This window comes from Acartia tonsa, chromosome 10, assembly GCF_053477335.1.
Source record: "Acartia tonsa isolate MP-2025a chromosome 10, ASM5347733v1, whole genome shotgun sequence".
In the NCBI taxonomy this organism is placed as follows: Eukaryota; Metazoa; Arthropoda; class Copepoda; order Calanoida; family Acartiidae; genus Acartia; species Acartia tonsa.
The window spans coordinates 20,361,372-20,386,126 of NC_137269.1; the positions used below are offsets into that span (position 1 = coordinate 20,361,372).

General features: G+C 34.4%; 1 protein-coding gene across 1 annotated transcript; it reads right to left on the reverse strand.

Annotated features, from left to right (window-relative positions):
- Positions 1 to 151: 151 nt before the first annotated feature.
- Prp3 (pre-mRNA processing factor 3) lies at positions 152 to 24,754 on the reverse strand. The gene is made up of 21 exons (XM_080173900.1): positions 24,625 to 24,754; positions 11,751 to 11,828; positions 11,034 to 11,129; positions 10,822 to 10,926; positions 10,345 to 10,493; positions 9,496 to 9,598; positions 9,147 to 9,213; positions 8,642 to 8,724; positions 8,436 to 8,496; positions 7,881 to 7,942; positions 7,564 to 7,634; positions 7,062 to 7,165; positions 6,125 to 6,195; positions 5,175 to 5,327; positions 4,662 to 4,753; positions 4,212 to 4,334; positions 3,740 to 3,830; positions 2,362 to 2,438; positions 1,806 to 1,875; positions 1,226 to 1,336; positions 152 to 296 (listed from the first exon to the last, which is right to left on the reverse strand). The coding sequence occupies exons 1-21, from the start codon at positions 24,745 to 24,747 to the stop codon at positions 258 to 260; spliced, it is 1,929 nt and encodes a 642-aa protein (XP_080030026.1). The 5' UTR covers positions 24,748 to 24,754; the 3' UTR covers positions 152 to 257.
- Position 24,755: the final 1 nt, after the last annotated feature.

Here is a 24,755-nt window from a genome sequence, read left to right on the forward strand (position 1 = left end):
AAAAATCATGAACGCCGAATAAACAGGAAAAAAGACTCATATTCCAACGAAAGATGGAAGGTTTAATTCTTCAGTTGTAAAAGACCTAACTAAACTCAAATCTTTCGCTTTTTATGAAAAAAATAAGGAAAAATGAATACAAAATATTAGGTATGTCTTCAATCCTTTATTCTAATTAAATTATAATAATATTGATTGCTTTAAACTGCTTGCTTTGAATTTATATAATGAATCAGATACAAATGTTGGTGGATTTTTTAGCCCTCTGCAGACGCCAAAACGGCAGTTCCATATGCCTAAAAAAATATTAATCATTTTTATTTTGACAAGAACGTTAATTTTTAAAGTTTATTATAAGTAAAAATATCGAGAATTTAAAACAAACTCTTTTGACACATAGGCAACGACTAGAAATTAAATTTTCAAACTATTGGCAAAAACTTGGAATTTCCGAATAAAAAAAACTAGCAAGATAGGCAAAATTTCACACAGACAGACAAACAGATATCCTACAACTACTTAATGTAACGACAATAATTTTAAGACAAAAAAAGCAAATCTGCATACAGACGAACAGCCCTATACTACTCTATCAATCGATAATGTATTACTTGCATGTTGCAACAGATTTCCATGTACTTTTTTACCACATATTAGCAAGGTAACTTGACAAGAAAATTTCCCTGTCAAATGATCCACATATAATCCTATATTATCTATATCTACATACCTGATCCCAATAATGCTCGACGCCTGCAGCCTTGAAATGATCCCTGGCGACACTCTCTGTCCTATATTCCTTACTCTATCTATCTATTTATATGCATACCTGATCCCTATAATGCTCGACGCCTGCAGCCTTGAAATGATCCCTGGCGACTCCCTCTGTCCTATATACCTTACTCTATCTATCTATCTATCTACATACCTGATCCCAATAATGCTCGACGCCTGCAGCCTTGAAATGATCCCTGGCGACACTCTCTGTCCTATATTCCTTACTCTATCTATCTATCTATATGCATACCTGATCCCAATAATGCTCTACGCCTGCAGCCTTGAAATGATCCCTGGCGACTCCCTCTGTCCTATATTCCTTACTCTATCTATCTATGTCTATGCATACCTGATCCCAATAATGCTCGACGCCTGCAGCCTTGAAATGATCCCTGGCGACTCCCTCTGTCCTATATTCCTTACTCTATCTATCTATGTCTATGCATACCTGATCCCAATAATGCTCGACGCCTGCAGCCTTGAAATGATCCCTGGCGACTCCCTCTGTCGTGCACATTTTAAACTTTATATCTCCAAAGTTTCTCTGCTTGGTCTCACCCTAAATATATATATTTTTAAAAGGGAGGTTTAAAAAATAAACATTTAGAGTATCTCTTTTTTAAGTACATAACATTGATTTTCCATTTTTATAGGTTTTTAAAATATCTATTGCGGGAATAAGCTTACCGCGGGTATATAAAAATGTACAGTTATAAGATTAAAACCAGTTTTATAAGCCCCGAGATGCCAAAAGCACTGGCTAACAAAAACTAGTTTTAACATTGATTGTACATTTTTAATATTCGTGGAAAACTTATAGTAATATGATTCGATACATGATTTTTCAGTGTGGCTAACAACGGGTTCTCATCATCATGGAAGCCATACTGGGAAAACTTTTATTGTTTTATCAAATTTTAAATTATTTTTCTATGTTAAAATTCAATAACAGTAACAATTTAGAACGGTTTCATTCCTCCAATATGGAAAAGTTCAAATTTTGAGTTATGATTAAAAAATGTTATAACCTCCCAAACAAGTTCACAGAGGTTGTTATGTTCCTCTCCATCCTTGTCTTTGTACGTGTCCTCTTCCCACCTTGAAAATAAAATTATCAAAATGATTAAATGAATAAATAACAAATTATACTTCAACTATGGAATCAAGGAAAGAAAACGAAGTAGCGGGTTTAGTCTTATTTTCACAGTAGCCTATCTTTACTTCTAGCCCCTGCGGGGCATTCATTAACATTTACTTAACCTAAGAGCTACCATTGAATACAACGAAACCCACTGCTTCGTTTTCTTTCAATGATCCCAACTTTAAATTAAATTTTATTTTGAAAAGAGACTACTTTTCTGAGAAACAGTGCTTTTTAATTAAATTATCATTACAAAGCAGTAAGTTTGTGTCCCAAATATCTCGTTAACTGCTAGATCGGCTATTACACAATTAATCATGAAAGTTTAAAAATTGCCCTAGGAAGGTTTCAGACAATTTAGTAGAGAAATACTATGTCCCCCCCTCACATTTTTTCCAGTGGGGAGGGGGGGGGGGGGAGAGGTTACTAAAAAAATAAATTACTTTATTCTGGTCATCATGAGTTGTTTGTATTTCTTCTGTTGTTTTGGTCCTCCCTCCACTACAACCACATTCACATCCTGAACAAGCAAGTATATGGCAAATGCCGGATAAAATTTCCGTCTACCTGCAAGTCTGTCCTCCCTATCCATAATACATAGTAGAACGTCTGTCTGTCTGTCCGTCCGTCCCTTAAGATCTCGGTAACCACTGAACCGATCGGATTCTACTCTTCAGGGAATATACCTACTGGTCTTGTGGTGGTTTTAGGCTATTCTCTTGGGGGGTGGGACACCCCCCCCCAAAAAAAAAATAAAAAATCCCCCCCCCCATTTTTTTTTTTTGTAGATTTCCTTGGTCCTTTTACGTATTTCGCCAAAAAAAAATTTTTATCACCTATTGGGGCAAAGCCCCTAGAGGCTAGAGGCGAAGCCGCTAGTATATCTATAAAATACTAATATTATCTGTCTGTCATTCTATCTGCCCTGCCTGAATGTCCATTGAGATAGTCTAACCCTCTATCTTTATTTATCCTAATATATCTATCTAATACCTAATAATATCTAATTAGACCCTTATGAAGTTTATGCTAAAGGGTGAGCAAAAAAAAATGCGTAGATTTTTAAATTTCAATTTTCGCGGCTTGTGTTAATAGTAGAAAAATGTTACGCATACCATTAGAACCAATAAGAAGTCTATTTTTTGGAAATATAAGAACGATTCCTGTGCTACGTATAGTTAGGGAGCTACATGTTAAAATGTCCCAACTGACTTAAAACTTGACTTGCGAGTAAATTTTGGGACATTTTACCACCTAGCTCCTAGATTATTTGTAGCACAGGAACCGTTCTTATATTTCCAAAAAATACAGTTCATAGCGGTTCTAACGGTATGCGTAACATTTTTCTACTATTAAAACAAGCCGCGCAATTTGAATTTTAAAAATGTACGCACGTCTTTTTGCAAGAATTATTGTCTAATATTTACTAATATACTCGCAAATCAAGTTTTAAGTCAGTTGGGACATTTTAACACGTAGCTCCCTAACTATGCGTAGCAGAGGAATCATTCTTATATTTCCAAAAAATAGACGTCTTATCGGTTCTAATGGTTTGCGTAACATTTTTCTACTATTAACACAAGCCGCGCAATTTGAATTTTAAAAATCTACGCATTTTTTTTTGCTCACCCTTTATAAGCGAAAAATTGGTAGAAGCCTATTGATGTTTTGATTTTTTCGGCCTTTGTTAGAGAATGACTACTTTTGAATGAAAAATATCTATCCTATCTACTCGTCTATCTATTTGTCTCATCAACTTATCCAAATCTTCATCTTTTTATCTATAGTTCCAACTCTATATATCTCTATACCCATCTGTACCTGGAAAAGCACCACAGTCCCTGTCATGTACAGCTGTTGAGCATTTTTCTCCAGCTTCCATTTCTTGGCAGGATTGTGCAGATTTTTCAATCTAAAGGAAATACCATAAAATCTTTTTATTAGAAATAACAAAAATGAATACTTTCTTAATTAACTAGCGGCTGCTCACATAGCATCTAAAGGCCCGGCCCCATACACAAAGGGGTAGGCGGGCTTCTAAAAAATGTCTAAAAATATCTTAAGACTTAAATCTAAAAAGATTGCATAACACAATCCTAGGACCTATGTGAGGCTTCCCTTAAATGGAGAACACAATCGGTAAAGTAGTTATTGAAATCTTAAGCTTCAGAGAAAAAAAACTTATTACTTTACCTTTATAATAGGATTATTTAGAAACAAAGCTTTTAAGGTTGTTATCCTTGTTAAGTTTAAAAACATCAAATGCTACATAAAGTCAAACTGACTAAAATACCTATAGACAGCAACATGAACTCCAAAAGTTGTATCTTCCTTCAATTTTCTTGCATTCTTTTCTTTTCTCTCGGCAGGTGTCAGTTTTCTCTCTTCATTTGCGGCTTCGTGGTCAGCTTTTCGTCTAAACAATAATATTTTTTTAATTTCTTTTATTCTACAGCCACATCTAAGTAGATAATACAGGCGAAAACATTATGCATGCAGCTTTGGCTCTTTAAAATAACTATTTAATCTCATGGGTACTTTAAACATCCTGCAAGTTACTCTCTGTTTGTACTGAAGGATCTTGCACACCACCGAACCGTTTTAATTCTCATCAACAACAAGCTGCTCATAAATCATAGAAAAGTTTTTTAACTATTTTGGGTGAGGGTACCACCAACTCCCAAGAGAAATCGCCAAAGATAAAAAAAACAAAAAAAACGGAATTAGCTATATCAACACTTACTTTGCCATTTGAGCTCTGACTTGGGCTTCAACTTTAGTTGGGTCCAACACTTGCTCATTACCCAGAACTCGCATCAAATTTGACATTTTCACCTAAATAGTAATTAATTAATCTTGTAATAAAAATTTTATCTTCAATATTAATGGGTTCTTTAAAACAAGCTTGATATTTGTCCTAGAAAGGCTTTAAAAATCATTTTCGATTCTTGTTGTGTTTAACTTTATACCTAATGTGCAGCAATAAGAAATATTAAAATAATAATTTCTTTATCGGCAGAATTCTAACTTTTAACTAATTTTATAGGTCCAATGACGCATCCAGAGAACTTATATTGGATTGCAGGAACTTTGTTTGTAAGTCTTAACTCGCATTAATTTGCTTTCGTTACTTTGCCACTGCATTCCTAATAATTGTTGTTGTAAAACGCTTGTCAAAGCATCAACAAAAAAAAAACAATTTGTGACGTGTGAGTCAAAATAAAATTCCCCACAGGCCTACCCGTAGGAGACCTACCTTAGCTTCGTCCGGCATGATTAGACCCAGTCTGATTTTATCCTGTTTTTCTTTCCAGGCCTCTCTTCTGTTCTGTCTCCGTAATTTTTTCTGTTCTTGCTTGGTTAAGAACATAGGTACACTGACGGGACGGTTGTCCTCCAAAGGTTTCAACTATACAAAAAGATGATGAATTTATCTTTAAGAACATAAATACAAAGCACATTTTCTAACCCTTACTTAACCTAACCTAACCTAACCTAACCTAACCTAAACTAAGCATGAAAAGCTAATGTAAAAATAAAATACAAAAAACCTTAGGATGCTACCCACCATTTTACTTAATGTTAAGAAAACCATAAAAGTTATTTCTCCAATGTAAAATTATAAGATTAAAACCAGTTTTTTAGCCCCGAGGTGCCGAGGGCTAAAAAACTGGTTTCAATCATATGATTGTACATTTCTCTATTCGTAGATGGCTGGATATAATACGATGATAGACATAGTTTTTTTTCGTATGGATGAGAACCGGTTCCTATTTACCGGATTCGAATAAATACGAGAAAATACTCTTTTGGTTTCTGTCTGCTTTATTTTAAACAATTTTTTTAAAGTGCTACAAAAGTGATAAAAATTAACAATGCGAATCCGTTATTTAAATTGCGGATCGGATTCTTGGTTCAAAAATTGGACGGATTGCGGATTTCGAATCCGGATTGCCAACCCTAACATTTGTATAATGGGTCGACATAAACCTTCTTAAGGCCAACCTAAATTTTCCGGAGGTCAACCTTAGCTTCCCAGATGTCGACCTATAACTTTTGCGAAATTGGCTAAACATTTTGATTTTTCCTTCAATTTAAAAAGTTCAAAACTTTTTCTAATCAAAGTTTAATTTTCCTATACTTTTATAGTTACCACAATAGCTTTTCAATAAGCTTGGTTCTAGAGATCTAAAGTAACAAATAAACCTGTATAGGATGTTCAATAAGGCTGGTGATGGCTCCCTCGCGCAATTTCCAATCATCATAATCAGTAGAACCTGAAATTTAATAAATACTTGAATCATGTGACATCAATTTTAAAACAAAATTTTATAAAGCAAGACCAATTATGTCAATAAATAGCAAAGTATTAAGATACTAGCGGCTTCGCCCCTAGGCTCTAGGGGCTTCGCCCTATAAGGTAAGGGGAAGTCAACCCCCCTATAATATAGAATTTGTTTTTTAAAATAGGCTCTGCTACAGGCGGACGCCTTGATGCCTTTGAATTTAAAAAATAGGCTCTGCTACTGGCTGATGCCTTTGAATTTAAAAAATAGGCTCTGCTACTGGCTGATGCCTTTGAATTTAAAAAATAGGCTCTGCTACTGGCTGATGCCTTTGAATTTAAAAAATAGGCTCTGCTACTGGCTGACTGGTGCCTTTGAATTTAAAAAATAGGCTCTGCTACTGGCTGACGCCTTGATGCCTAGCAAAAAAAAGGGGGTTGAAGGATTTTTTGTTTTTTTGGGGGGTTGGGGGTGTCCCACCCCCGAAGAAAATAGCTTAAAACCACCACAGGACCAATAGGTATATACCCTGAAGAGTAGAATCCGATCGGTTCAGTGGTTACCGAGATCTTAAGCTTCAGACGGACAGACATCAAGCTACTTTGTATTATAGAGTGTTAAAAATATTCTAGATTGAGAGAGATAAAAAAAGGGAAGAGGAAAATAAGAAAATTAGATGGAAAAAAATGGGAGAAAAAAAGTTGTAGATGCACTATAATTAAAATGTGGTTGCAACGCTGAAATAAAAATATATAAAGGAGAATTGTTACATTTAACATTGCAGTTAACTAAGTCCCATTATAAGAATAAGTGCACTAAAACCAAATGAAGATTCATCCAACTACAAAAATTCAAACCTAAAATAACTTGATCCCACCACTCGATGTCGGGTTCCTTTTCACTCTTGGGACCTTTGGGCACTAATTTTGCCAGCTGGGTGGCGGAACTGATGCCAGTTTTCCTAAACAAAAATCAATAAGTATGTTATGTGCTTGCCCTCAAAGTACCCATAGAGCACCGAAACAACATTAAATAAGTCGGAATAAATTGGGAAAGAATGTTTTTTCTCTTACGCCTAACCCCCTGCAGTGTGTCCTGATCCGCAGGTCTAGTACCCAAAATAAGCTAACCTAAAGTATTAAACAAACAAACGTATTCTGTGCTCGACTAGGCACTTTAACAACCACCGTATGTTCAGTAGTGTTAGGATTGACGACTGAGTTTTATTTAAGATTTCTCTAATCATTGAACTTACAGAAAAATAACATTTATTTGAAAGAAAAATAGCTTATATTGAAATTGTTAGCTCTCTTTTATTTTAGTGTGTGAGTGAAACAAATTATTTTATAAAAATTATACCTGGCATTAACACTAATTTCGGACTGTAGCTTTTCCAGTTGACTTTTCATACGCAGTCTTTGGGCTTCAGCCTGAATCAATCAAAAAAATATAATCTTTTACTAAGGGGACTAGCATATTGTCGAACTTTTTGGGGGCAAAGTACAAAAATCATTAAATGGACAAAAGGTAAAATGATTAATAGAAAAACATAACAAGAAATGTAAGAGAGACAGAGAATACTAAACTAAAATTAAATTACAATCGACTTCCAACCCCTCCCCCCCCCCCTTCATTTAGGTGTTCCTAGATTTTTTTTAGTATTAGAAAGAATTTACCTGAAATTTTCCTGCCTCGTGGAAAATAAGTTTTCTGCTCTGTCTTAATGCTCCTCGCTGACCTAAAATAAATTAATAAATTATTATAAATTGATAAGGTAGATAAATATCCTAATAAAAAGTAACAGGATGTCTTCCTGTGTATATGTATGGCGTATGCTAACTGCTAAACCGATATGGTTCAGTCTATTACAGTGAAGATTATTTATAACCCTCTTAAGAAAAATAGCCCGTAGAAAAAATACCCCACCTCAAATTTTTCTCTCTCTTTACTTTTTTAGTTTAAAGCTAAGATTTGAAGTCGTAGGTCGATTTCCCCTCCCTTCCCTTTAGTCTCCCTAGAGAGCTCTAGAAGCGTATTAGAAATAAGAGCCATTAAAAAACCTCTACAGGACACTTATTTCATCAACAAAAAAAAATTATTTACTTGTATGAGATTTGTCAGAAAGTTCTAATTCTAAATTAATGCAAATGTTCTGGACAAATCTTTATCACAATTTCCATCACCCAATAATAAATCTCAGACTTCTTCCTACCATTGAATCATTATATTACCTATTCTAGGATCTTGGAAGGTGGTTTCTTCCACTTGTGGTTTGATTACCTCTTTAGGAACCTAAACATTGGTTAATATTGAAAAATAATTCTTATTTAGAAGATTTAATTAAGATATTTATTTTGATTAAACATATAGCACTGTGTTATTTATTAGGTAAAAAGTGTTCAATTAAAATTATTGATAAACAAAAACATATGATCACCTTGGCAAATTCAGTTTTCTTTTCTTGTGCTCTTTGATTAGCCTTTAGAGTAGGCACATGGGCAGTCAGCTGGATGGCTTGACCTGAATACAATCATTCTTGTTAAATACAAATTTTCTTACTTTTATTTCTGGACAAAATATTTTGAAATCTGAAAAGGTTTGATAGTCATTTAAAAGGTTTTTCTTATCTTAAAGTAATTTTCAGGTGCTTTAAAAGTAAGTCTTATTTTCTAATTACACCTTGAAAATTTTCTTGAAAATCCAATGAACTGAACTTTTATATAGGTAGCTTATATTTACCCTAGAAACTTTTCTGGAAAAAAAGTTCCGTCTGTTTTTCTGATTAAAGCATCAATTATCGATATAAATATTTGGTTAATTCAGCTTGTTTTATTTATTTATTTATTTTTTTTTTTGGGAGGGGGGGTGGAGTTATCGACAGTTTCCACAAAACAGCTTAAATGACGATTTAATAAAGATAACATCTGAAAGAAAACTATTACCTGAAGAGTCAACAGTACGACCTCTGTCGTCAATAATCAAAGGTACAGGCTTAGCTGGAAGGTTTACCTTAACATTTAGAGGATCATTTGATAAAGAACATATATAAAAACTTCTAAGACAAATAAAATAGCTACCTGATATTTCAAAAGAAAGTCAGTTATCTTCTATCTTTCTTAGGTATTATGCAGCAGTTAAGAATATTTATTTTCAATCCCTTTCTTTAATTTTCTACTTTTAAATATACCTACCTATATAAAAAAAATTTAAGATGTCCTAATATCAAGTCCACTGTTGTGTACCAGTGCATTTCTAATATCCCATCCATCCCTCTCTAAGAATAAATGCTACCTTGCTCATTTTAGCGGCTATACTAGCCTGCAGGGCGGCTATGGCTGCCATAGCTCCGGATGGTGGTGGTTCAGCTTTCACCTCAGATTTCACATTTAAAGATCTATAAAGTATATTTATCAAATATTTTGTAAAGTAACAAGGATGATATAACTAATAGAAGTGAAACTAAAAAAGAATATATTAGGAACTATAATCTTGCCCTATCATTACTGATTATATTATGATAAAAATAAATTCATAGGTATTTGTTTGCCTCCTCCATAGAGAAAAAAATAAAAGAGAGGAATCGAAGCAACTAGAAGACGAAAATAGGCAGTGGGCCTAGAGGCCTACTCAGCGCTGTTGCCGCGCTAAAATTTATTGCTATTCCACTACTTTTCAAATGGGAGGATTAAAAATTATTAAAAAAAATTTGTTCATGAAAGATGAATCCTTCTATTTCTAAAAAGGGGGAAATTTTTTTCATAATGAACATTCAGCTGATTCTGACCGCCCACGGCTGTTTACTAAATATCGCTTTTCTTTTTATTCACATTATTATTTATGATTGACTTACAAAAAGCCCTGGGCGGTTTTTGATTTTCGTCTGCTTCTAAATTTAGGGATGGGGAAGTTTTATTTTACCATGAAAAAGGGGTAAGTATTCATCCTCTTATCCTTTTTCCTTATGGCCTCCTCACTAAAAGATCTCAACAAATGTTAAACCGATTTGATTTTAAGTTAGGAAAATGTTTTTTTTTGTCTATTTTGGAGGCTATACGTACGACTAGGACAGCTATCTATGAAGGAATGTAATCCCTTAATTAAAAAGAAATAATTTGTTTCACAACAAAAAATGAAACTTACTTTTTTCTAGCTTCAATCATTTCCTGTGTTTTCTTCAACATTTCGCTGATTTCCTCCTTTGTTGGAGGTTTGAATGGTTTTCCATCCTCCCCCTCCTTCTTCACTCCACCATCCCCACCAAAAGATGTGCTTGTCTCTTCTTCTTTCACCTAAAAAATTAATAAATATGAAAATATGTTTATTGCCGGTAACATTTGGAACTAAAGTAAACATCCAGGCATTTCCTCTTTAATTTATAGACTTCATCTTTAATTTGTGTCTTTTAAGGCTTGAGCGACAGACAGACGAACCAATACTGGATGCTCATAGGTATAGATAATCATGGCCAAAATTTTCAGCTCTCTCATACTAAATAGCAGCCTGAAAATTACACAACATCGTTACGGACAGACATACAATGTGAATTATAGAGTTTCTTCGCTCCTAAAAATGGTTTATCTACATGAGAAAAGTTTTAAAAACCTTCACAAATAATACCTTTTTCTCCGGAGCTTTCTGGATCCTATCCAAAGATGCTTTATCATAAGCATGGGCTCTGTCATACTTTTTCTTCTTGGAACTTTCTGTGTAATTTTCTTCATCCTGTAGGTAATATAAAAATAAATAAAAATTTTTGTAGCAGGTGAAAAATGAATCTTGTGCAAAATATACACCCCTGTATATATAATTATATTGTTTATTGCACCAACCTGAGTACGTTCTCTGGAACGTTTTCCTAGCAGACTTTCTCCCCCACTTGTCTCTGCTTCTTTTATCAAATTGTACTCGTCCATAAAGTTCCATATCTAAATAATTTAGTTGAAAATAAATGTTTGCGTTGTCCCTCAAAGTGCCATGTTGACTTGAGGAACCCCCCCCCCCCCCCCCCTAGTATATTTTAAATTTATTTTTTTTTGTAGGTACTTGAATTGAATTTTGATTGGTTGGTTCTGAACTAGAAGTGTCTAAACTTTTCAACCAATAATTTTGACCCATAGAAAGGGGTAATTTTGTTTATCAATTTATGTGTTATCATATTAACAACTAGTGGCTTCGCCCCTAGCCTCTAGGAGCTTTGCTAAAAGATGTTTGATCAAACCAATTTTTCGTATTTTAGATTTAAAAGAAAAATAAAAAAGTTTTGGGGGGGAGAAATTTTTTTTGGGGGGGGTAAGGGGGTAGTCGACCCCACTATTTTAATTTTAAAAATAAATAAAAAATTTTTGGGGGGGTATTTTTCATTTTTTTGGGGGGTTGGGGGTGTCCCATCCCCCAAGAAAATAGTTATAAACCTTCTCGGGACCTATGAAAAGCTACCCTGTAAAGGAAAACCCGATCGGTTCAGCGGTTAGCGAGATTCTTCGCTACAAACAGACAGACAGACATCGTTCTACTCTGTATTATAGATATTATATTAAAATACTTACCTCATCTGAAAGTTTTGGAGCTTTTTTCTTGTCAATTATCAAACTTAATTGAGATTCCAACGTTCTTTTATCAACGCCCTGGAAAAACAATACTTTAAATTCATTTCAGGAGACAAGAAATTAAACATGGATGTTGCAATACTTGCTAAGTAGACTTTTCCAAGAAAATCTAATACAAAATTATTCGTCTATGATTTTTATGTGAACTCTATAAATAATTTGTCTATGGTTTAAATGCCGCGTAATGCGCTTTACAGTACAAAAGTACGGCGGGAAATATTATTACAAATCATTATTCTAGTTTAAAACTTAAAAGTGAACACAACAAATATGTTAAAATTTTTTTATTTATAAGTGAATTTGATTTATTTTACTATCGTTTATTTAATTTATTCGTTTATTATTTACTTATATTGCTTTAATCATCATTTATTTAGATACAAGATGCAATATTAAAGCACAATGTTATCGTATATTCTATAAACCCTAGTGCTATTCTATTTATTCAATAAATATTCGAAAAGAAGCCTAGCTAGTGATATTTTATTTTCGATACAATCGTCGCTTTAGATTCACAAAAAGTATCCTAATGAAGTGTTTAAATTTAAAGTACAGTTTAAGTACTTTACAGTGCTTTAATAAATCAAGTTTGTGAATATTTTAATACTGCTTCGTTCAATTTATTTCGAAGCATTTTATCAAGTAGACTAACTACACACAAAACTTGTGGTTTAATTTATTTTTTGATGTTTAATAAACTTTAAGTTCAAGTGATCTAGTACTTTACTCGCGTACGTTCTTCGCTCACGCGCATCCATCACCGACGCGCATTCTCGCTCGCGCACGTCCATCGCTCACGTACGTACATCGCTCACGCACGTACATCGCGTAGTTTCATTATTAATACCCCTTCAACAAAATAGGCTTGTTGTAGCTATTTATCAGTTGGGGAAATGAAATTACTTTATACAGTGAAGAACCTTTAATATATTTATTACTATATATATTATCTATTATTAGTTCTTTTAATAAAATAAACACAGGTTTTTAAATTAAAAAAAAAAACTGGTTATTTTATTTCTATAATTTGTCAGTTGGGGAACTGAATCCATCTTATACAGTGGTAAACTTTTAATATTACACTATCATCATTTCTTTAACTAATTCATTAATTGGAAATTAAACACAGGTTTTTAAAAAACTGGTTATTAATTCTCCTCATCCTTACATTACTTGATAGTGGATTTAGAATAAAACTGAACATAATTTCATACTTAATATACATAATTCAGCTCTGTCTTTATAACTGCCCTTAATGTATGGAACATTATGTCTTCTTCAGACACGGAAGATGAATTACCACCTTTAAATAAGGATATTATCTCTCCAAGTCATAATGCAGCCAATCTACAGACTGTTAAAAAGAAATCTCAGAGAACTATCAACAATCCACAAGCTGGACCAAGAACAAGTAATGAAAATCCAAGACCTAGAAATATTTGGCAGCAAATCAGGGACATCCAAAGACCATTAAGTAATATCATTGAACCTGTCTCTTCAACACCCCGTGTTTCTCCAATAACTGTTCAAGATGAGACTGATTCTCCTACCATTAATAGGAATCCTACTTACCCTGAAGAGTACATGACTACACCACTAGCAGAGAGTGCTGGTGCAGCACTTGTCTCTAAACAAGATGTATTACCAGTAATCAGTGGTGTAATGACAAATGAAAGTCTCATTGAAGCTATTGATGGACTAGCTATACTAGTATCAAAGTTAGCCGTCACGTTTGGAGATACCCCAGAGAATCTAAAGGCTGCTAATACTCATTACAAGGATTTAATAGCAAGACTTAATCAGGCTAGACTAATAGCAGCTAGTAGATCCCTTGATGAAGCACAATCCAAGTGCAATGAAATCGGCACTGAGTTAGAATCATACAAGCTGAAGTGGAGTATACACAGTAATAATACAAGTAAAACATCCAGCTCATTTTTTCATGGTTTTAACTCGATTGATTTCCATAAGGCAGCAGCTAATCTTCCCACTGGCCAAAATCATGCTAAAACTCTTAAGGATCTTACCAAGAGAATTAAAGCTATGGAAGCCATTGCAAATTCCTTCAAGGCAAGAACACCACAACTCCAAGATCAAATACAAGTCAACTCAGGTAATGGACCATCACTGGATGAAAGAGTTTCTAGTCTTGAACTTAAACTTCAGGCACCAACTTCAAGTGAAGAAAAAATCCGAGCTTTATCATCTAGATTTGAATCAATGGAAATTGAAATAAGAAGATTAAACAATCTTATTGTTAAACAAGCAGAATCTTGTGATAAATCTGCTGAATGCCAACGCACTCTTGCTAAAGAGTATGCATCATTTCAATTATCTTATAGAAATGATATTGATGATTTGCATTCAATCCTTGAAGGCTTTCAATCGAATTTAGAAACCTTCTTACAAGAGGAAATACCCAAATCTCCATTGCAAGCGAAGCTGCCAAATTATACTAGTGCTAAAGAACCAGCTGCTCAAATTGCTGGCAATCTCAAAAGTAACTATGTAAGGGAATGGATCCACAATCAACAACCATCTATGGAAAATCAATCTAAGAACCAACAGCCTGAGATTCAGGGACATGCTTCTACTTATTCCAAATCTGTTAAGAATAAGAACAATATTGATGAGGAACGTTATGAAGTAAATTCCAATATAAGTTCCTTAAGTACATTGGATGTTTATGGAAGAAGCTTGAGGCGTCAAAAGTTAGCTTTAGAAAAGCTTTTTAATCCTGAACCAGGTAAAAACACTGATAAAGCCACACTGAATGATCTCTATAGAAACAGATTGCCCATCATTGAAGCTGAAAAGCGTGACTTGCAACAATCCCTTAGAGATTACCTCAAAATGCAAAATGCTAACATACAGCTTTGTGAAGATGTTGAAGATACATTAGATAGTGCTGATCAATGGACAAATAATTTAAGAGAAATATACTTGCAAAATGGGCATCACAAAAGATCTCAGACAAACAAACTTCACGAATCTTTATCTAAATTCAGCCCCAAAAGTGAAATTGATATATTTGAGTTTATTCGACGTTTTGAAAACATTACAACTGAATTTGAAATTGCTGAAGAAAAAGCTGAGCTTTTTTACACCAAATACATTTCACCATCTTTGCAAGATGAACTAGTTAAAGTAAAGGAAGATTATAATGCAATGAAGAATTTACTTATGCTTCGCTATGGTGATCTTGATACCATTACATCAAACATTCTTTCTAACATCATAAGGGAGAAGAAGCCTCCTAATGATGCAGATTTAGGAAGTAAACTATCATATTATAGAAAACTCCAATCTGCTTTGGAAAAGATTGATCAAATTGTAAAGATTCCCAATGTCTCTATAAAAGAGGTTGAGGACTATATTTATGGGCACCAATTTCTAAAACAATTGAGTCCTTTATTACCAGACCCAGTACTGGACTCATTCATTGATACAATGAGAGACCTTGGTCAGAATATTACAAAGATTAATGGAAAAATTGCTTTCAAAACTATGCTAAGCTGCACCAATTTAGCATATGAAAAAGTAGATTCTATATCACGCAATACTGATTTTTTTAACAATCAAAATCCTAAAAGAGATAAGCCTGATAGGCGTAACCATACTAATGCCAAACAAGTAAATCATGCTAATCATGATGCTGACATATCCTCTGCTTCCGATGATGAAAGACCAGCTAATGAAGTACTTCATCAAAAGAAGGAACAATCTGAACCGAAGGAAAAACCTGTTTGTTCAAGAAAATTCCCTTGTATTCTGAGTGATCATAAGCATAGCATATCTGAGTGTATTGAATTCTTTATGATTACTCCACAAGATAGAGTAGCAAGGAGGAAAGAATTTGCTTATAAGTATTGTACACTGTGCTTACAATCAAATAAAGATTGCAAATATAAAAAGTGTATCAATTACAAGAATATACCTCCTGTCCTTAAGTGCAAAGACTGTGTTAGTGCTGCTAAAAACAAGACAGGACCAAGACCTGCTTATTCAATATTCTTTTGTATTAATGAAAAGCATTCTAAACCAGCAAACAATGATGTTCTCAAAGCTCTTGAAGATTTTGTTCCTGGCTTCATCAGTAGCAACCTAAACACTCCTGTCAATATGTCATGTCATTTACAAATACTTGCAGCAACATCTAAGAAATCTGCACCCCCATCATTATCCAGGCCTGTTCAGGATGATATCCCTGCTCCTGTATTTAATACTTCAACTGGCTGTGAAGAAAATCCTGGTACTGAAGACATGATTAAGGAGGTTAATGAAGACTCCATAGGTGTTATGCAAATCTTAAATATAGGTGGAAAAGCCACACTTACCCTTTATGACAGAGGTGCTAATCAAAATCTTATCAGTGGTGAGCTAGCTGAGGACCTTGGAATTAAAGTTCTTACTCAGGAACAAGGAACTATTGGCGTGGTTAGTGGTACTAGAATTTGGACTGGCTATGGTACTTATGAGCTGTACCTGGGTCCTACCATTGAAGGTAAATATTATCAACTGGTTTGTCAAGGTATGAAGAGTATTACTAGTGTGTTTCCTAAGTATTACCTGAATGAAATAAGCAAAGAAGCTACTGAATGCTTTAACCTTCATCCTCAAACTGCATTTCCTGAATACATTGGTGGTGACTCCATCAAGCTACTTGTTGGACTAAAGAATGCAGAGCTTGAACCAGTTTGTGTTATGAACCTTCCCTCTGGTATTGGATTATACAGAAGTGTATTCAAAGATGTGTTTGGAAGCGTCTACTGCTTTGGAGGGCCACATAGAATATTTTCTGATGTTCATAAGAAATTTGGTGGAAGTGTCAATTATATTTACTCATACTTCACTGAGATTATCAATCAGTACAGAGGATCACCATATGCTGCATTGAAATCTATATTTGATCCTGATCTTACAGACACAGGTCATGGCATATCTCACTACAAAGATGATTGTTTATCTGTTGATGATATAGCCTCCAATATTGAAAACCTACATCCTGTAGGGCTGATGGAAGAGAACATAGCTGATTTGGATATGATAACCAATGATACCTCTGCACCATCTCATTTTGATTGTCCTGCTGCTCACTGTGTATGTCCTGCAACCAGTATTGCCCTTAAAGCTAAAATTCCTCTTAGCAAGCAAAAAATTTATCTTGATGAAGAAGACAAAGATGATGTTGTAAACTTCCGCTGTGAAAAATGTCTTCGTTGCAAATGTGCTTCTTCAAGTTCATCAAGAATGAAAAGTTTAACCGAGCAAAATGAGCAAATTGCTATTGAGAAAAGTGTAACAATTGATTTGGAAAACAAACAAGTTCTGGTTGACCTTCCATTTACTTCACCACCTGATAAATTTCTCAGTGACCGACACTCATCTAACAGCAATTATAATCAAGCCCTCAAAGTGTACAAAAGTCAATGTAGACTTAATGAAAATAAAAAGGATCATATAAGAACAGTTATCAAAGATCTTAAGGATAAAAATTTTCTTAAAAACTTGTCTGATCTTCCTAAGGAACATACAGACTTGATTCAGAACTCTTCTTTTAAGCACTACATGCCCTGGCGTACAGTGTCTAAAGATTCTGCCAGTACTCCACTCAGGATCGTTGTTGATCCGAGTATGAGTGGTTTGAATCTTATCTTGGCAAAGGGTGAAAACAGGATGAATAGATTGATTGATGTGCTACTACGGGCAAGAATCAAGCCATATATATGGAGTAGTGACATAAGCAAACTTTACAATTGCTTAAAATTGCAACCAACTTCATATGCTTACCAATTGTTCTTGTTTGATGAAAGTCTTGATATCAATACACCACCTCAAATTCTGGTGATGTGTGTTGCATGGTATGGTGTTAGTTCCTCAAGTAACCAAGCAATATTTGCTATTGAGGAATTATCAAGACTCCATTCAGAATCTCATCCATTAGCTTTTAGAATACTAAATGACTGCATATATGTTGATGATATATTTAGTGGAGGAGATTCCAAATTTGATTGTAAACAACAAATCTCTGAGGTTGAGTATGTTCTTAACTCAGGGGGATTAAAGCTCAAGTTTGTTATTGTTTCTGGTGAAATGATCGATGGTAGTGACAGTCTAAAAGTTCTAGGCTATAACTGGAATACTGTTGATGATAAGTTAAGTCCTGGATTTACTGAGCTTAACTTTAACAAGAAGCATAGAGGCTTAAAGTCTCCAAACCCATTTCCTGTGGTAACATCTGATGATGTTGATAAGCTTCTACAAGGCTTTGAGATAACCCGAAGAGTTGTAGTATCCAAGATAGCTGAATACTGGGAACCTGTTGGCATCTGGGAGCCTTCTAGAGTACAATTAAAGCTCTCTGCTCAGTTGTTAAATGGTTTGAACTGGGATACACCTCTTGATCCAGAATCCCAAAAGTATTGGCAAGACAAATTCAAGGATTTTCTAGATATTCCAAAACTTGAAGTTAATCGATATGTCCTGCCCAGGGCTTCAAAGCCTGGCAGTAAACTAAGATTACTATGCCTCAGTGATGCTGCTACTAACATGGGAGGTGCAGCTATCTATATAGGTCATCAAATGCCTGATGGATACTTTAGTTGCCAACTTTTGACTTCAAGAAGCAAGATAATGGCACATACAATACCTCGCAACGAGTTGGAAAGCCTGAGACTTTCAGCTATTCTTGCTCAAGAGGTAAAAGATGCACTAAGAGATGCAGTTGGTGAAATTTTGTTCTTTACAGATTCTCAGATTGCTGTCAGCTGGTGTCAAAACACAGACAAAAAGTTGCGTCTCTTTGTGCTTAACAGAGTGTCAGAGATTAGAAGAATTGTCTCATCCCTATCTGGAAGATCTGATAACTTACCAATCTACCACATTGATGGTAAGAATAATATTGCAGATCTTCTTACTAAATTCAATAACCTAAAGCCAGCTGATCTTCACTCTGAGTCTTGTTGGATAAATGGCATGACCTGGATGAAATACAAGTTAGAAGATATGCCAATAATGTCCTTTTCAGATATTAAACTCTCAGCTCAGCAGAATCAACTACTTCAAGAGGAATGTTTTCCTGAAGTTATATTCCCTAATAAAGCTGTCTTACAAACTTCTAGCTCAGAACCACATTGTACTGGTTGCTTGTTTACCTCAGGAACTGGGACTCATCAAATCTGCTATGGAACTTCATTTGAAAGTCCACACTGCTTAGAATGTTCCTGCCCTAACAAAGTTTCTTTTGCTGCTCAGCCTGGGAAGGGGTCGTTATCACTTGTTGATGTAATACATTTTGGTTTAATGAAGACTAAAAATATATTGTCTTTTGTTCATGATTTCATCTGGTCTCTTAAACATAAAATACACATTAGAAAGAAGATTGATATTTTAAATAGCTGTCCTAAATGTAAAGCTATTGAAGTTTCAGCAGGAGTACTAACAGAGTATAAGAAAACTCTCCAAGCTGAATCTTTCAATTATCTTCTCCGCCTTGAAACTGAACGGCTACAAAAAAGCTCACCCAAAAGCAAGCTTGATTCTTTTGTATTGAAAGAAGGAATTTTGTACGTTCATGGAAGACTACCAGAAGAAACTGAAATCTCTACTAAAGATCTTGACTTTAAAGTGTTCTTTGATAACATGGATATTAAGGGTGTCTTACCTGTTGTATCTGCAAACTCAGACATTTTCTATGCCATATTAATGCACATTCATCATAAAGTTAGAAAACATGCTGGAAATGAAATCACACTTAGAGAAATTGCTAAGATCGTGTTTCCAATTCACAATGCACGCCGTATCATCCAGATTGTGAGAAAGAATTGTCCTAGATGTAGGTTATTGATCAGAAAAACACTTGAATTATCAATGGGAAATCACCCAGATGCCAGACTTACTGTTACCCCGTGCTTCTATAACTGTATGATGGACATCTGTTATGGGTTTCCTGGTAAGCCTCACAATAATTCTAGAATATCTATAAAGATATATGCCCTTGTAATTTGTTGTTTATTTACCTCAGCTACATCCATACTAGCTCTTGAGTCACTAGAAACTCAACATATTGTCATGGCACTTGAAAGACATAGCTCAAGGCATGGTGTACCAGCAACTATATTTGTTGATTGTGGCACTCAGCTAATAGGGCTTCAATCAGCTCAAATGAACTTGAGAGATGCTAATCACCAACTGAGAGAGTCGATTGGTTTAGAAATCATTCCATCAACTGCTAAGTCTCATGTAGAGAGAGGTCGTGTAGAAAGGAAAATAAGAACCCTTAGAGAAATGCTAGTCAAGACTGCTACAAATACTGATGTATCTATGACAGCATTGCAATGGGAAACTGTGTTTGCTAAAATGAGCTCTGAAATTGATGATCTTCCCATAGCTAGACCTGATGGTTCCTCAAATGATGATGCAGGATGGGGATTACTCACTCCTAACAGATTCAAACTTGGAAAAGCAAATAATAGAGCTATTGAAGGATCACTATTGATATCTCCTAGTACAGGGCCATCCCAATTGCTAAACAAAATCAAGGATATACAAACCTACTGGTATCAGCTTCTACTGGATCGCTTGCATGTTCTTATACCTTCCCCGCCTAAATGGAATAAAACAGACTTGCTGAACAAGGGAGACATAGTTGTCTTAAGACTGAAAGATAATCCAAACTCTAAAATGGAGAAATGGGTTGTTGGTAAGGTCACAGATATTCAGAAAGAAGGTCGTAAAATCCTATGTTCCTACCCTACCTATGTTTCTGGAAAGGATAATGTAAAATGGTCAACTGTCTTCAGATCACCAAGAGATTTGTGTATTATCTCCAGAGAATCTGAAATTCCACTGAACTCTCAAGAATTCTTCAATAGAGTAAAAATAATTTCCTAATTTACTATATCCTTTGTGTATATATTGTATATTAAAACTATATTTTATACTTATTGCACTCACTTTAATTTTATTGTGATTTTAACCTATCTAATGATGTTTTATCATATGTTTTACATGAATTAATAATTTTATCTATTTGATTCTATCTTTATTGTGAAATGTGATGTTTTAACCATATACTTCAATAAATATTGAATATACCAACATTTTCTTATTCTGCCACTTAACAGTCTATAGAATCAGCACTTTAAATTCTACTGAAAAAAAAAAAAAAAAATATATTATAAATAGGTTTTTTATAAAACTGTTTACTTATTTAAGATTAATAAAATGAGTATTCTTGAATGTGACCAGCTGTCATACTATGACAGAAGGCAGCTGTACAGAGATCCTAAGGATTCTACTGCTCCAGAGTTGTTTTTGACAACTGTTAATCAAAGAGATGATTACTCCAATATGAGATGTTTATATCAAGATCATCTTACTAGCCTTCTTGTTGAACCAGTTTATCAAGATATTGAAACATACCTTGTACATGATGAGCTTCAAAATTGTGATGATCCCTGGGATGTTTCCAATCTTATGCCTAGAGGTATGACCTTGAAAAATGCTCTAAAAATTGACCAAATGAATACCAAGTCATGGACTCAACCTTGTCTGGATAATAATAGAAAACGAAAAGCATTTACAATCAATGAAGTTTCTGTCACTGATTATAGGAGATTTGATTTTGAGAGGATTATGAAGGCCAATGATCATATTCAGCAAGATGCTAGAAACCTAATTTTAAACTCAACAGCTCTACCCTTCTCAGTTGAAACTATCAGAGTTCCTACTAAGGTCTACAGAGAGCTATCAAAGGATCATCCAGCAGAAACTGTGATTGAATTTGAGTATGATCCATCTGATCTAGATTATGTCAATGTTGCCTCCAGACTAATAGTTGGGTATGGAAGAAATGCTGCTGTTGCAATTGGTTTTGGATTTACTGAGGTTGACTTTGATGCAAATAACTCTGATATAAGGAAGTATGTCTTTAAGTACTCTGCCCTGCCAGAAGATATTTCAAAGTTTCTCAGAAAGCTCCCTCCTTTGTATTCTGTCAATGCTAAAAGTCAAATTAGGTCTCTAAATGCAGTACTAACTGATCTCTATAACATTTACATGAAATTCAGTATTTTTGAACTTGGTTCTTTAGCCATAGCTACTGGCTGTATCATGAATGATTATAGTTTGTTTGCCTTCAGTGCCATTATGCATAATAAGCCCTTTCCTGTAGGCATTGACTCCATGGATCAAAAATGGGCAAGAAATTGGGATGAGCTACCCAGCAGTATGAAACAGTATGTCAGGGATAAATTTCAGTTAATGTATGATTCCTATGTTACATTATCTGGACTACTCCTACGAAATATATTTCCTGATCCTGATATCACACTAACTGTTACTGAGCTATCTCAACCAGCATTTGTTAGTTGGTTTTTGCACTTTGTGGCACTTGCATTATCAGAAGCCAATCTGACCAATCCTACCAGCCAAACTTCTACCAGATTTGATATGATTTTAGAGCTTGGACCAGATACAGGTCTTCTTGGTGTCCTTGCAGATCTTATTATCAAGACTCCAGCAGCTAACTTTGGTGGTGCCAGATACCTTCATCATGCAAGATATCAATTCCTTGTGAGGCAATATTACACATTGTGTAATATCAAATTATACAAATATCCTGGAGAATCCCCAAATACTTCCAAGAATCTGGACAATGACCGCTATCTATTGATGTACAATCGTGAATATGTCAATGACTCTGGTGAGCCTGCCTTTTCAGTTGGTCTACTTCCAAGTCCTCAATTTGTAAAGTCTTTATTCTCATTTGATCCTGAAATAGATGATGTCATTAGTTTTGAATATTACAATGGAAGAAACTTGGCTGCAGATCTGAAGGAATGGGGAAGGCTGAATGTTGAAAAGATTCCTGATTTGTTTAATATGCTTCGTGAACTAAGTGTTGAAGATTTGGGAAAATTCTGGATTAGCAAAATTGGAACATATACTCACCTTTCAAATATTTATTTCAATGTTATGAATGTTCGCATTGTTGTTCCTGATCTTGAGAGATCCCTGAGGATGAGAAAGGAAAGAATTGAGGAAGAATATAAAAGTTCTGCTTCAAAATTATTACTCAAGGCACAAGAACACAGACTCAACATTGTACATCATGCTTCTGTTTCACAGAGTAATAAGGTTAGAGTTGCACTCCATCAGTATGCCCATAACATTATTCCAGGAAACTCTACTGATAAGAACAGGAGAAAGGCTAGACAGAAGAAGGTACGAATTGATAAATTGAAGCTCAGGTTTGGTGATAAGTTTGTGGATCCCAGTGTAAGAAGGAGGAGAAGACTACTGAATGAGTTGAAATCACAAGGCACTGAAGAAAGATGGCTTGACAGTAATGATCTCAGATATAAAATTGAGCATTAATCAAGGTAAAATTGACTTTAATGATTGCCTATTGAGGGAAACTTGTTTCCTGGCAATTATATACCTATAGAGCAAAACACAAGTTTAAATTTTAAAGTGGAGTTATATTTATGTTGCCTAATTTAGGAAGACTTGTCTTCTGGCAATCATAATAATCAAAATCTGTAAGAGATAATAATTCTACAAATAAAACTCATAGACTATTTTAAGTGGGCCAGTGTTGCAATACTTGCTAAGTAGACTTTTCCAAGAAAATCTAATACAAAATTATTCGTCTATGATTTTTATGTGAACTCTATAAATAATTTGTCTATGGTTTAAATGCCGCGTAATGCGCTTTACAGTACAAAAGTACGGCGGGAAATATTATTACAAATCATTATTCTAGTTTAAAACTTAAAAGTGAACACAACAAATATGTTAAAATTTTTTTATTTATAAGTGAATTTGATTTATTTTACTATCGCTTATTTAATTTATTCGTTTATTATTTACTTATATTGCTTTAATCATCATTTATTTAGATACAAGATGCAATATTAAAGCACAATGTTATCGTATATTCTATAAACCCTAGTGCTATTCTATTTATTCAATAAATATTCGAAAAGAAGCCTAGCTAGTGATATTTTATTTTCGATACAATCGTCGCTTTAGATTCACAAAAAGTATCCTAATGAAGTGTTTAAATTTAAAGTACAGTTTAAGTACTTTACAATGGATGGCAACATCCTTTAAACGAAACTCAAGTCTAAACAACAAAAAAACCTAAATCATGATCACTTCATGTCTTAATCTGAAAAATTATTTTCTATGTATTTTGTAACTACCTAAATGTTTTGAAATATTAATACCTACTTTGATTTGATTTTTTAAAAGGTTGCTTATGGAAATAAATTCTAGCAAAAAATGTTAAGGAAAACACAATTTTATCATTTCTTTTCTTCATTTCCAATTCTCCTTCGTTTCATCCAAAAAGGGGGGAGGCGAAAGTGACACTTTTTGAAACCAAAACTAAAAGTAAACAAAGGAACTCAACTAAAAAAAGAGTTACAGGTCTGAGATTTTGCATGGCAGTTGCTTTATAGGGGTAAAATATGGAACTGCGAAGAAACGGCGGCGCAACCGCCAAAAACCGCCGTTTCCCGCCGAAATTTTTTTTGCCTTTTCTCGGCGGTTTTCAGCGGTTGCGACGCCGTTTCTTCACAGTTCCATATTGTACCCCTAAAAAGCAACTGCCATGCAAAATGTCAGACCTGTAACTCTTTTTTTAGTTGAGTTCCTTTGACTTTTAGTTTTGGTTTCAAAAAGTGTCACTTTCGCCCCCTCCCTTAGTATTACACCGATAAAAAAAAATATTCAAATTTTGGGAAATTGAAACGATACAGAAAACTTTTACTCTTAACGATTGGAACGCGACTAACTATCATCTTACCTTATTTATCAACTTTAGAGTATGGTTGAGAATATCACTCTCATAGAAGCCCAACTCCCTTTTAAATATCTTATGAAGTTTAGGCTCCAAACTCGCCAAATCTTGGTCGTCAAACTGAACCATTTTTATAT

Excerpts from the sequence above, each read along its gene's own strand:
- Prp3 (XM_080173900.1), bottom strand. The coding sequence starts at position 24,747 with ATGGTTCAGTTTGACGACCAAGATTTGGCGAGTTTGGAGCCTAAACTT. Across the intron at positions 8,497-8,641 it reads AGAAAACTGAATTTGCCAAG|GTTCCTAAAGAGGTAATCAA; the intron begins GTGATCATATGT and ends ACCAATGTTTAG. Across the intron at positions 6,196-7,061 it reads GTGGGATCAAGTTATTTTAG|GTTCTACTGATTATGATGAT; the intron begins GTTTGAATTTTT and ends ATTAAATTTCAG.